We start from the raw sequence: 14497 nt of genomic DNA, 5'->3' as shown, positions 1-14497 counted from the left end.
TTTGCTATATAGAAGTTTAATTTATAAAGTCACCTCAGATTGCAAAAGAGCAGATGTCGAATTGTTCAGGGACAGCTCCCAGGCCTAGAGCTCAAGCCTCACGACTGACAAAAAAAAAGAGAGAGAGAGAGAGAGAGAGAGAGATTTCATGCGATTGTTTCTAACATATTTATAAGATTATGTCTTTGTTGCCTTGTATGTCCCTCCCCCATGGTACAAACCCTGCTTTTGCTATATATGATGTTGGTATATGTGGAGGGGAAGGGACAAAACAAATTGTTAAAACAGGGATACAGGAGGACCCATTGCAACAATGAGATGTACAAGTCGTTATGTTGAAAAACGAACTTTACAACTTTGGTGGGGGGGCTGGGGGGGAGGCAGGGAGAGGATATAAAGGGATGGGAAGGGGAAACAAAGGAGGAGGCTACAATGCTTGATAAGAAATGTGCCCATTATCTTACCCATGTAATTGTAACCCCTCTGTACAGTATTTTCACAATAAAAAAAAAAGAGGGGCTGGGAAGGTGTCTCAGTGGTAGAGTGCTTGCCTTGCATGCCTGAGGCCCTGGGTTCGATTCCTCAGCACCACATAAGCAAAATGAAAAAAGCCAGAAGTGGCGCTGTGGCTCAAGTGGTAGAGCTCTAGCCTTGAGCTGAAGAGCTGAGGGACAGTGCCCAGGCCCAGAGTTCAGGCCCCATGACTGGACAAAAAAATAAAATAAAATAAAAATTAAAAAAATTAAAAAAGAGCAGATGTCATTCAAGTAATTAAAACGTTGAGGCCAAACGACCACTACCCCAATAAGAAGGAAGTTATATAAAATCCCTGCAGCCCACTCAGTCCACTTATGGCTCCATGTCATGTGATGAATGGCAGAAAATATCCTCACCATACTGCTATCAGCCAGATTCTGGTGGCGGTCGGGGCTCGTTAGGGTTCATTGGAATGGGTTCTCCATGGGACAAGAGAGGCCCTGTCAGGCATTAGCTCGTTCTCCACCCATCTTCAAGAAGGTCACCAGGGGGAGTGGTTCCAGGCACATTCCAGAGAGGAATGCAGTCTACCTCCTCAAGTCTGTACAACACCCCTTTGAGGGAGAGATGAGGAATGCAAGGCCCAGGACCACTAAACAGTACCCTGACAGCTATTGTTAGGTGGCAGAACAAGCAATACAGGGCAGTCTCTAAACCTCCCATTCCACAGCCTGGTTTTGACTCACAACTCTTTGTGGCAACCCCATCCACAATAGCCAAACTAGACCCAAACCAAAGGGCTCGCATCACCAATGTCTTCAGCCAGGCTTCAGAGGACAGGGGAATCCAAGCCAGTGAAATGGCCCCATGGTTCTGAGGACTTGGGGGGGGGGGCAAAGAGAGGCCAAAACACCATTAAAGGACAATTGAGCATTCAGTGTACTGGAGGAGATAGGATGTAACCAGGTCATGCTTCGTTAAGGGCTTCCTGCCCAGACTGTGTATGACTAATTGGTTGGCACAGCCACACACAAGTGGGTAAACTGGATGGAAGGGACGTGACCTGAGTAATTGGGGCAGAGGAAGGGTGGAATGCCCTACGTGGGAACGAAACCTGATCCTTTATCATCATGCCAAAGCCCCTCAGTCAGTACCTCAGAGCCCACTGATCATCTTTGTTCAGCCCACCAGCACAAAGAGCTTCTCCAAGCATCACAGCATATCACCCTCCTGCTTAAGTCATGGTGGTTGAGTCTGCTGTGTAAGAACCGTGTAGCACCTTGAGTTATTGCTGCTCTTGCAAGAAATTAAAGTTGCCAACATAACAGTTTCTTATTTATTCTTTGTGACTTCCTAAGGGAAGGGAAAACAGAATAAAAACTAATAGTAAGCTATCTTCAATGCCAACAGGTGAATTGGGACAAGTGTAAGCAAGGACACTCATCTTGTGCTGAGGGAGGTAGGTTGAATTGCAGGAAAGCAAAGCCTCTTCTGGAATGGGAGATAAGGTCTAAACAGGAGAGCCAACTTGCACCTACGTGCTTAAAGCACCCAAGTATTTGAAAGAGTAAGTTAAAAAAAATCCTCAAAACTCAGACCTATTTAATTAGAGAATGCAGGTGCTAAAAAGGGACCTTGGAGGTCAGTCCAAAGGTCTAATATGATGAACTGAGTCATAAAGTGGTTCCACTTTTTGACCTATCAATTTCATTACTGGAATCTAACTTCAGGAAATAGCTGAAATACAGAGAATGATAAGCATATGCCAATGTTCATAAAGTTGGATTTTTTTTCTGTTGTTGTGGGGCTTGAACTCTAGGCCTGGGCAAGGTGAGCATTCTACCACTTGAGCCACAGTGTCACTTCTGGTTTTCTGGAGGTTCATTGAAGAGTGTCATGGACTTTATTGCCTGGGCTGGCTTTGAACCTCAATCCTCAGATCTCAGCCTCCTGAGTACCTAGTATTACAGGCATGAGCCACTTAATCTTTAGAGTCAAAACTATAAAAATTAGCCAGGTGCTGGTAGCTAGTAATCCTAACTACTCGGGAGGCTGAGAACTGAAGACTGCAGTTCAAAGCCAGGCAAGGCAGGGAAATCTGTGAGACTCTTATTTCCAATTAACTACCAAAAAGCTGGTGGTAGAGCTGTGGCTCAAGTGGCAGGAAAAAGAGAGTGAAAAATCTAAGGGAAAGAGGCTACACCCTGAGTTCCTGCTCCATTACCAATACACACATGCACACGTGTGTGCATACATACACACACATACATCAGTAAATTTTTTTTTCTCTTGCCAGTCCTGGGGCTTGAACGCAGGGCCCGGGCACTGTGCCTAGGCTTCTTTTGCTCAAGGCTAGCACTCTACCACTTGGGCCACAGCACGACTTCTGGCTTTTTCTATTTATGTGGTACTGAGGAATTGAACCCAAAGCTTTGTGTATGCTAGGCAAGCACTTTACCACTAAGCCACATTCCAAGCCCCCAGTAAAAATTTTGAACCTGAATGTTCTCTCTTTACATAGAATAATATTTTAGTTGTTCAAAAGAATGTTTCTATAGTATCCAAATGCCCTACAAGTCAGAAAAAGTTGAACAAATTATAATACATATATACTTAAATAAATATTAGAAAGACATTAAAATGAGAATTAAGATGAGGGAGAAATGTAGGCAAGTGGTCAGTATATTATAATATAGTAATATTATAATTATGATAATAAGTGAGGAGAAGGAGATTCAGAAGTACATGAGAGCACATTATCAATAAATTGCAAGAACCAAAAAGACCGAAAGATCAGTGTTGGAACACATCAGCACAGTGTTAGTAATTGGAGGGAAACTGATTAAAAGTGAGGCTCCCACTTTCTGTAATGTTGACTTACTACACTGTAAAAAACACACACGGAAAGCCAACCAGGCCTGCTCTGATGGATGGGTAATCTGCAGGTCAGTGACCAGGCTTGGCCCAGTGTTTCCAATAGGTCAAATAATGTCAATATATTGAACTGAAAAGAAATTGTCAGAGTGGTTTCTCTCTTTCATGTTTTTTTCCTTTTGTCTTAATGTTAATATTGGGATATTGTAGAACACTGTCCCAGGATCTAACCGGAACTCTCACGGGTAAGTATGGCCTAGCATCTTGACATTTCCCAAGACAGGAAGCACACAGTCAGGCGCTAGCCACCTGACCCCAGTCGGGGAACATGCTGTGCCTTTGACCAGGTGTGTACTTGCTACATGGAGGAATGTTCTCAGAAGCTGTGACTCAGACAAGCCGCCATAAACTAGCCTCCCCCAGTTCTCCAGAGACCTGCTGGGCCTTTGATTCGGGTGTCTACAAACTACTCCTTACTTTCCTCTCTCCCACAGGGAGACTCCAGGTTTGACAAAGGCTGACCCTCCTTCTAGAAGGATCTGAAACACATGAGTGGAGCACACATCTGGGCTGGTAGACAAACAGGTCCCACCTTATCCTGGTAGAAGGAAAGGCCAACCACCAAGGAAGGCACCAAGGAAACTAACTTTGCAGAACCCAACTTCTCTCAGGGTACTAATGGTTCCCACTGGGTGGGAGAGACACAGAGATTGCACCTTTCCTAGGCACATTAGTAACAAAGTAAGTCCTACAGTACATTTTTGCCTCCTTAGCCAATAAAGGACTCATGAATCAATGACTAAAACTTACAACATGCACGCATGAGTGAGTGAGTGAGTGATTGAGAGAGAGAGAGAGAGAGAAAGAGAGAGAGAGAGAGAGAGAGAGTATGTGTGTGTGTGTGTGCGCGCGTTTGTTGGTGCGCGCGTTTGTTGGTCTTGGGGCTTGACATCAGGACCTGGGTGCTGTTCCTAAGCTCTTTTTTTTTTTTGCCCCAGGCTAGCACTCTACAACTTGAGCCACAGTTCCACTTTCAGTTTTTTGGTGATTAATTAGAGATAAGAGTCTTATATAGATTTTCCTGCCAGAGCTGCCTTCAAAGCTCAATCAGTAGATTTTAGCCTCCTGAGTAGCTAGGATTGCATGTGTGAGCCACAGAGGCTTGGCTGATTTATATTCTTAAGTATGCTGCAACTCTTAACTCTAGTGAATAGAATGAGTGGAAGTTTACCCATGAAGCACTTGGGGGCTAGAAGAGGCCACACCTCTTACTCTGAAACCTAGAAAGTCATCCTCTCTCGTTGAAAAGGAAGAAGGCTAAAAGAGATATCCACTGGTTGAAGTTCAATCCTCATTTTTTACTTTAAAGACCTGGGTGGTCTGGGCTGAGTCTATCTACCAAGCAGATTTCTGTTACCTATCAATTGAGAGACGTTAAGTGCTTGGACTACTTGGTCACTTGGGACTAGTGAGACAGGTTGGCCTCATTTCAGCTGCCAGGAGGGGATCCTGATTCCCCAGTAAACTAACACAACTTGGTACCATTTTTTTCTAGATAGGTTTCTGAAGCAAAGTGACAAAATAAAGCTTTCAATTGGCAAACAGCCCATGATAATAACAAGTATTTCAATTATCATATATTAAAACTCATTATCTCCATTCAAATCCTAGCACTACCAAAAACAAAACAACCCCCAAACCTCACATACCAGCCAAGCACAGTGGTACACCCCTGTAATCCTAGCTACTCAGAAGGTTGAGGCAGATGGATTATTTAGACATAATAGCTCAAGGCCAGCATAGCCCATATACACAGAGAGAAACTCCCATTTCAAACAAACAAATAATCAAACTAAATGGCACATTGCTGTTAATGTCCATGTTTTATATGCTTTTAAATATATAAATCGTCAAGTCTGGCTCAAAGGTTCATAAAACTTCCTTACAAATGACTCTCCTATTTGGCTGTCCCCCCTACCCAAATTCCTGAATTGAGCACAAAGCTCTTCAAGCTTTCTGAATCCTTTCTTTATCTTGTTCCACACCTGATATCATTGGAAGTTTGGACTAAAACTCAAGGTTGGTTTGAGACAGTACTGCAAAGCCCAGGGGTGTATGAGCTTCGCTTCCTCTTCCTCCTGAGTGTGTCACTAGCCCTTGATACCTTTTCTAATAAGGTCTCTTAAATTTGCTGGGGTTTCTGACCCCAGCACCTTGCACAGGTCTGGCGAGCTCTCTACCAAGTGCCACCTGAAGCCTCTCAATCCTTTCTGGTACAGTCAGGAAAGCATTTGGTTCTGTCAGAGGGGAAGGGTCGGGGCATGTCTCAGCTTCAGCATCCTTACCTTTTTGATCTGATCTTCTTTCAGCTTGGTGAAGTAAAACGCCAGCAAGTGGACCGCAAACATCTTCCCCAAGTTCGGTTTCTCCTGAGATGGGCGAAGAGTTCTGTGAAGTTTGCTCTTCCGTGTCCAGAGCTCTACACACTGCCTGTTCAGGCTGGGAGATAGACACTGTGGACTAAATACTTTTAGCCTGTCTGGTTCAATGATTAAACTTTACTGGTCTCTTGTCCCTCCCTCTGCCACACACTTAATTATCTAACAGGAGATTGCAGTAGTAGCTGAGGGCCGGTGGGCCGGGAGGCGGGGAATTGATGGGCTGCTTGTCTATTTGAGAGTCGGGTGCCACAAAATCTTGTTGCTAAGCAACACTTTCAGGCTAGTGCTCCACCAAGCCCACTCAGCCGAGGAAAATCTCCTGAGAAGTTGGGCACAAAACAAAGCCAACTTTCAATCTGCTCTGCAAATCTCTAGTGGCCAGCTTTCCTCTATTTACTCCTTTTTTCCTCTACCCAGTAAAATAACTCCATGACTCCCCAACCCTCTGAAACTCTCAATTAAACTAAACAGTGCCCTGGCCAGAAGAGTGCAAGAATGTGCAGGCCAACCCTTCCATTTGTGACCAGTGTTAACTAACAGCCCATAACTAATGGAAAACAATCAATACAGGGTTATCTATTGACATAGCCATACAACCCCTTATTTCACAGGTAATGATGACTCAGAAAAATAAAAGTATAAAAATGAATGAAAACTACTACGACTCACTAGGAAGCTGCCAGAGAGAAAACTTGGAATATACCGGGGCGGGGGGGGGGGAGACAGTTCTTGCCACTATGATCTTTGGTTCACATGCTTATCTCACTCATCATCCTTGATGTGAGAAGGGTCTGGGAGGAGCCCATGTGTGGGAAAGATAAACTTTGCACTTTTCCCACAGTCTCTGGCTGTCTATAGAAATCAAGAACTATGTTAACAGCAGCTAACGTGGATGGAACACTTACTAGACCCATTTTATAGATGAAAAATTGAGGTCCAGAAAAGTTAAGTGTCATACTCAAACTCCTAAAGTTTGTGAATGCTTCAACCAGGAATCAAACCCAAGAATGTGATTCTAGAGTCTAGTTCATAACTAATACATTAACACTGGCTTGCAGACTCTTCTTTTTCCATGTAATGCCCACTGACAAATATCAGAACCATTCTGCCTGCCTATGGTTATGAATTTCATCTATTTGGGAAACATTGTATCACTTCAACAGAGGCTTCCTTAGGGGAAGAGGTTTTCCTAGAAAAGAAATTCCTGACTCTAATGTTCCAAATATTGATCAAATGCTGGGTACCAGTAGTTTACACAGCCAAGGAGGCTGAGCTCTGAAGAGCTGAGATCTTCACAGCCTGGGAAGAAAATTCTTGTCTCCAATTAAACCAGTAAAAAGACAGAGATGGAGGTGTGTCCTACATGGTCAAGTGCTAATCTTGAGCAAAAAAAGCCAAGACAGTGAGAGGTCCTGAGTTCAACCCTCAGTACCGGCACATACATACACCCACAAAAAAATCTTATCTTGGTCAGCTTAACAGCCTCAGCTTTGTCTGCTTTTCTGCTGCACAATCTTATTAATCAAAACAATGAAGGATTGCTGGCATGGGCCAACAGCTGCTTCACCAAACTTAGGCTTGAAATCAGGGAATGGGAATGGGGGAGAAAATTGATTAGAATGAGTCCGGATCCAAGTACTAGCCTGCTGTAAGGAAAACCTCTATCCTCTCTGTTTAAACCCTCAACCTATGGCTTTAACTCCTTTACTTATTTCACAAGCAAACAAAGGTTAACCTTTGCTTCTCCGAACCATTCAGCTCCCCTGTAGGAAAAAACTACTGGTATTCTGAAACAGGAATGTAGTGCCCTTCCCTCAACCGGCCAGGGTAATATCCCAGGGTAGGACCCCTTCCTAAGAATGCTGGTGTCACCTGTCTTCACTTTACCTCTGCAATGCACAAGGCATTGATTAGGATTGATTTACCTGACATGGTGATAAGGAGTCACAATGGTCCCTAGGTGAAAGGAAACTAAGTCATAACCAAAGTTCTCTGGAATCTCAGCCTTGCCAGTGGGAGTCAGGCAGGCAGCCTTTGGAATTTTAATCAGCCCATTGACACCATGGGCTTTTCATCTGTTAACATCAGGCCATTTTTAATCTAAGCACACTGCATCTACATTCCAGGTGTGAGTTAGCAGGCTACACCAAGAAGTTAAATGATTACTAAGGATCACGTGCATTTGGACTCACCTAGCCTCACCCCCCCCATTTTATAAAATCAAGATAAAAATAGATTAATTTACCATTCCTTATCTGATTATTTCCAATTCAATTCTTGCAATATTTCACCCTAATTAAAGCTCTGTAGAGCTATTGAAAGATATCTAGGTATAAGTTTTACCAACTCAGGTTTTACTTTAGAGCATACATAAGGGTTAATACTGACAAGTGGTTTCAACTAAAGCAGATTATTCCTGTAAAAAGAGACTCTCGTTTCTTTTTTCTTTTTCTTTCTTCCTTTCTTTCCCTTTCCTCCCTCCCTTTCTCCCTTTCGTCTCTCCCTCCCTCTCCTCTCTCTTTCTCTCTGTCTCTGTCTGTCTGTCTGTCTCTCTCTCCCCACCTCTCTTTTTGTTTTGGTGTCAGTCCTGGGGCTTGAACTCAGGGCCTGCTGGCTTCAAACCATAATCTTTAGATCTCAGCTTCCTGAGTAGCTAAGACTACAGGTATGAGTCAAAAATGTCTGGCTTTTTTTCCCCTTTGTCAATACTGGGGTTTGAACTCACGACTTCTTACTTGCTAGGCAGGCATTCTGCTTGAGTCATGCCCCCCTACCTGTATCTGCTTGAATAGGGTAGGAAATCCAGAAAGTCCAATAGAGTTTTCTGCTGATTTAGCAAACACTGTGCCTACTTGGTGCTTTATAGTATTAATTCCCCAAATGACTATCATTCTTCCCATTTTAGAGATGGAGAAACTTAGTCTCAAAGCTCCACTGGTGGATGTGTCAGGATGCAGGCATCTGGCTCCAGAGTCATGCTGTGGTGCACTGGCTCTGACTACCCTGAGGAAAGACATGAGGAAATCAGGGGATTGAGGTAGAACAGGCCCTGGAAATCACATGGGCCCTGGGTTCTCACTTCAGCCCCTCTGTCCTGAAAGATAGGTCAAGTTCACATGTATAAGGGGTTCATAGCCACCTCAGTGGTCTCTCTGACAATGAAGGCAAATTGATGAGGTCACACAAAGGAAGGCAGGTGCCACACTGGACATGCTCACTGCATCTCCTGAATCTAAACCTTCACTGGTCCAGGGACCTTTCACCAAACTCCTCTGTCATCTCAGACCAATTGTTTTCTCAGAACAAGAACATGTGCGCAGCCCTTTTGGTCCAATCAGTTCAACACAATCATGAATCGATTTTGGGGGATGACAGGAACAGTGAGGAATTTCATAAAAGTTCTGCTTCCATGACTAAACAAGTAGATCTTGAATTCTGCACAGTATTCTTTTGAATGGGAAGTTAACTTGTCCATAAATCAGTGTGACTTGTTGGTATTTCACTTGCCACAAAAGAATGAGTGTGTGAGAACCAATGTCCATAAAAAAAAAAAAATCAATGTAGAAACTTCCGAACTCTGCCAGTACTTACAGTTACTATGGTGTCTCCATGGAAGCAGCCACAAATGCAACAGAAATGTTAACTTCAGAAAGTTTTAAAAGAATGCCGCTAGCCAATGTTATACATTTATTACCAACCCAGAGGAGGTCAATAATTTATAATACAACCTTTTTTCCCAACAGTACATTAAGAGTTATATTTGCAAAACATACATGTCAAGAAAACAAGCCATACAAGGAAAAGCATTTTGTATGGATTTTAACATTTATCAGCAAAATTTAATCCAAATTGCACAAAAATAACTACCTTCTAAAAGAAAATGCGATTTCTGGTTGACTATGAGATAAACCCAAGAGGATAGAGAAACAGAAAATAGTGACCAATAAGTGATCTTAATACAATTTTGGAAAAAGAAAGCTGATGAAGAAGTAAGATATTAGCAGAGGAAACACTGAATCTAAGTGCTTGGACACTTTTGAGAAGTCTGTCTTGTAACCCTGTCTGATTTATTACCTATGGTTAATAATAATAATAATAAATCGAAAGAAATTTCAAAAACAAAAATGTTAAATTATGCAGCATAGTTGATACAGGGTTCTCAGTTCTGCAGTGTGGTCAGTTGTATCTGTATCATTGTTATGATCCACCATGTGTTTCCCTGCCCTTAATTTTGTGAAAATACACTATGGCCCCCCAAAAGCAAAAAAGCCCCAAAAGGTCACATGATATGCTTAATTAAATTAAATTATGAAGTGACAACTTGGGATGTGTTGAGAGGTGGCATGTCTTTAGCAATAGCCAGACGTGGCTAGGGGAGAATGGATCAAGAATCCATAGTATTTTAATCCTAGCTACTCAGGAGGCTGAGATCTGAGGGTCACGGTTCAAAGCCAGCCCGAGCAAGGAAAGTCCGTGAGACTCTTATCTCCAATAAACCACTAGAAAACCGGAAGTGGCATTGTGGCTCAATCAGTAGAGCGGTCTCCTTGAGCTGAAGAGCTGAGGGACAGTGCCCAAGCCCAGAGATCAAGCCTCACGACCAACAAAAAAAAAAAAAAAAGAATCCATAGTATTTGAGGTGAAGAGTAAGAAGGAAGAAGGAAGATCTAATTTTTGGAGAGCAATATTCATGTGAACAGCAGTGATTTTTGTGACAATCATGTAATCTACTCCCTGTTATTTCAAGTTATGGATAATACTCTGACTGTACATATGGTGCTGGTACATTGAATAATTGTTAGAAAGTTGCACTCCATCCACATCCTAAGCACTGTGGATTTTTCAGTGATGGTCTCATTGCAAATACAAAACCACAGATTTCAGAAAACTACAGATACAAAAAGAAGCAATTAGACTCCAAGGCCAGGCCCCTCTTGCCCTTCTAGGAGACTAGATGTTTATTCTTTGGTGACACTGAATCTAGTAGCTCTGGGCCCTGGGGTCAGCAGGCACCATGGAAGGTGGGAGTGAAGAGTCAAAACAAAATAGGGCACTTTTCCCTCCCCCTTTCCTTGTCAGACATGCTTTTCCACCATACATGGTGGGGGCAGCAGATCGGTAAATGAACTTCTTTTCCTGCCTGAAAAATGAAAAAAAAAAAAAAAGAATGAAATAGGGCAACCAAATGAACCCTTCACCTCAAACAATGAGCCCTGAACTAAGTTTTTCTATTTAGTCTCCTCCTGACACCTATCCAAGAGCATCCCTTTCTACCCTCCCTGAGAATCTTCTTTTTCCCCTGGTAAAACTAAATGGCCTCCAATAGAAAATGTAAAGCTTGCCTTGTGAATAAAGCAAAACTATAGGAACAGAAAGCAGGTCAGTGGTAGCCAGGGGTCTGGAGAGAGCAGAGGTTAGATAAGCCTGGGGGCTGGGAAGATTAGGGTGGTGAATGATTCTGTATGATACTGGAAAAAATGAAGACAGAGAACTTTACAGCACAGAGGTGTGTGTGTGTGTGTGTGTGTGTGTGTGTGTGTGTGTGTGTGTGTGTGTGTGTGTGTGTGTGTGTATTTGTTGTTGATGATGATAATGATGATCAATCCCAGGGCCTTATATGCCGGGTAAGTGCTCTACCACTTGATCCCTCATGAATTAAAAAAAAATCAGATTAGAGATGCAACACAAACTGTGACCAAAGAATCTAATGTTGGCTGGGTGTCAGTAGCCCATATCTGTAATCCTAGCTACTTGGGCAGCTGAGTTCTGAGGATCACAATTCAAAGCCAAACAGGGCAGTAAAGTCTGTGAGATTCTCACCTCCAATTAACTAGCAAAAAGCTGGACATAGAGCTGTGTCTCAAGAAGTAAAGTGCCAGTCTTCAGTGAAAAAACTAGAGGATAATGCTCAGGATCTGAGTTCAAGCTCCAATACTATTACAAAAAAAGAAAAGAAAGAAAGAAAGAAAAAGAATATGTTGGTATTACCAACATATAAAGTAGCCTAACTAATTGAGGGGGGAGAACAGGTGCCAACCTAGCTAATGTTTATGTGGAGTCAGTAAGTCAGAAAGCAAAAGGAGCTACATGTAGCACCATACTTTGGTTGGTTGATAAAGTTATTGCAGTTTTTTCTTTGGTGTGTGTGTGTGTGTGTGTGTGTGTGTGTGTGTGCGTGTGTGTGCGTGTGTGTGTGTGTGTGTGTGCTAGTATGGGGCTTGAACTTGGGGCTTTGAACTCTTGCTTGGCTAAAAGTTGAGCCATGATAAAGCTGTTTGCCAAAAAAGTATGACCCACCAATTCTGAAAACATTAGCCATGGACACTGGCACCAAATAATCAAGTAAACAGATGGTAGATAGTAGGAGGTAAGTTTTGTGCTGATGAAATGAGAGAATTCAGACAAGCAAGAGAGAAGGCTGGAATGGGCTGTGTTACTGGACATCAATATAAACTCGTGTTTAGCTTTACATAGACGGCTAAGTAGTGGGATCTATGTACATAGATTAATGTATATATTTCCCCAGAGCAACAAGCACATGTAGTGGCCAGATTATGGTTTCCAACATTCTGAAAACAAACAAACAATAGCAGCAACAACAACAAAACCAACCCAAACCATAAATATATCACTGTGATGTGAAAGAGTCAGGTACCCTAACCTGTTATCATTTCAAATTAAATTTACTTTAAATTAATTTAAATCTGGAAAGCTACAAATACTGGGAAAAGCTTTACTCTGACATTCTTTTTTTTTTTTTTTTGGGTCCGGTCATGGGGCCTGAACTCTAGGCCTGGGCACTGTCCCTCAGCTCTTCAACTCAAGGCTAGCGCTGTACCACTTGAGCCACAGCACCACTTCCGGCCCTTTTCTTTTTGCTTATGTGGTGCTGAAGAATCGAACCCAGGGCCTCATGCATGCAAGGCAAGGCTCTACCACTGAACCACCTTCCCAGCCCTACTATGATATTCTGTATCTGCCTAACAGCCAACACATCAAAGGAGCATTTACCTTTTCTACCTTCCCAGAGTTCTTATCAAGTAAGCTCATCTCTGTAAGAAAGAAAGACTAAAGAATGTAACAAAAGCTAGAAGGATTTTGGTTGTAAGCTATTACTGTCCATCTCTTCAGGCCATTCAACAACCAGAGAGAATCATTTACTATTATCTGAGCATTAGGACCACTCATTCACTAAAATCATTTACTACTCACCCAAACGGTCCCATTCCCCATCTCCTTATTAAAATGAGTGTCCTAGCATCTGAACATCACCGCATTATTAAGTCACCACAGTCTTATGACAGTCCCATGCACAATAGACATATACCTCCCTCTCCTATTATTCTGTCTACTATCACTTCATTCCAGCAAACCTTCAAAGGGTAAAAGAGAAGTTTTCCTTTGCTTCTACAGAAGTAAGGAAATGATGTAAGAAACAAAACACAAAAATGATAAGGTTATCAAAGACACAAGAACCAACAGAAAGAGTTCCTAAAAGTTCTTTGTTCAATTTGAGCAAGAAAATAAAGCGTTATTGGATTAGAACCCAAAGTATAAAAATAAACTCTCACAGGGCGCCGGTGGCTCACGCCTGTAATCCTAGCTACTCAGAAGGCTGAGATCTGAGGATCTCAGTTCAAAGCTAGTCTGGGCAGGAAAAGTCCATGAGACTCTAATCTCCAATAAACCACGAGAAAACCTGAAGTGGCACTGTGGCTCAAGTGGTAGAGCACTTGCCTTGAGCTGAAGAACTGAGGGACAGCACCCAGGCCCAGAGTTCCAGCCCCACAACCAACAAAATAAATAAATAAATAAATAAATATAAATAGATAGTATTAAAACAAACTTTCCTTAGCCTATATTGACATAATAGTTGACTAAATTATAGAAATACAAAGAAAAATATAAGTCTCCCATGCAGAAAATCCAAATAATTTAAGTAGAAACTTTACCTCAAAGAGGTAGAATGTAACTAGACTTCTGAAGAGGGAGGCCAGGCTCGGTGGTACACATCTATTATCCCAGCTTCTCAGAAAGCAGTGGTAGGAGGATCCAGGTCCAAAGCCTGCCTAAGCAAAAGTGTGATACTCTCTCAGAAAAACAAACTAAAAGCAAAAAGAACTTGGCAGCATGGTTCAACTGGCAAGTACTCGCTTAGCAAATGCAAGACTACAAGTTTAATCCCCAGTATTGCGAAAAAAAAATCAAACTCTTTGTAAGCCACATTTCTGCACATTAATTTTAATTTGCATGTATAAACCAAATTATTTTATTTTAGTGCTACAAATTGAACCTAGGGCCTATGCACATTATGCAAGCTTTCCACTTCTTATCTTAACTACAGCCTCACTTAAGCCATTCTTTTTTTTTTTGTCAGTCATGGAGCTTGAACTCTGGGCCTGGCTGCTGTACCTCATCTCTTCAGCTCAAGGCAAGTGCTCTACCCCTTGAGCCACAGAGCCACTTCCGGTTTTCTGGTGATTAATTGGAAATGAAAATCTCACAAACTTTCCTGCCCCAGGCTGGCTTTGGACCTCAATCCTCAGATCTCAGCCTCCTGAGTAGCTAGGATTACAGGTGCAAGCTACTGGCACCCAGCTTAAAATTTTTTTGTTCTTTTTTTTTTTTTTGTCGGTCGTGGGGCTTGAACTCTGGGCCTGGGCGCTGTCCCTCAGCTCTTCAGCTCAAGGCGAGCGCTCTACCAC

At 42.5% G+C, this 14497-nt stretch overlaps 1 protein-coding gene across 1 annotated transcript in view; it reads right to left on the bottom strand.

The window, feature by feature from the left end:
• Hkdc1 (hexokinase domain containing 1) overlaps nucleotides 1-5759 on the bottom strand; it is a 38548-nt gene extending 32789 nt beyond the window's left edge. Inside the window, exon 1 of the mRNA XM_013017060.1 lies at nucleotides 5697-5759. Coding sequence (XP_012872514.1) covers nucleotides 5697-5759 — 63 coding nt within the window. The remainder of the gene's footprint in view (nucleotides 1-5696) is intronic.
• Between the last annotated feature and the right edge of the window lie 8738 nt (nucleotides 5760-14497).

Source organism: Dipodomys ordii, unplaced genomic scaffold (genome assembly GCF_000151885.1).
Source record: "Dipodomys ordii isolate 6190 unplaced genomic scaffold, Dord_2.0 Scaffold34, whole genome shotgun sequence".
In the NCBI taxonomy this organism is placed as follows: domain Eukaryota; kingdom Metazoa; phylum Chordata; class Mammalia; order Rodentia; family Heteromyidae; genus Dipodomys; species Dipodomys ordii.
Note: the sequence above shows the minus strand (reverse complement) of the source record. Positions and strands in the feature narration are given on the sequence as shown.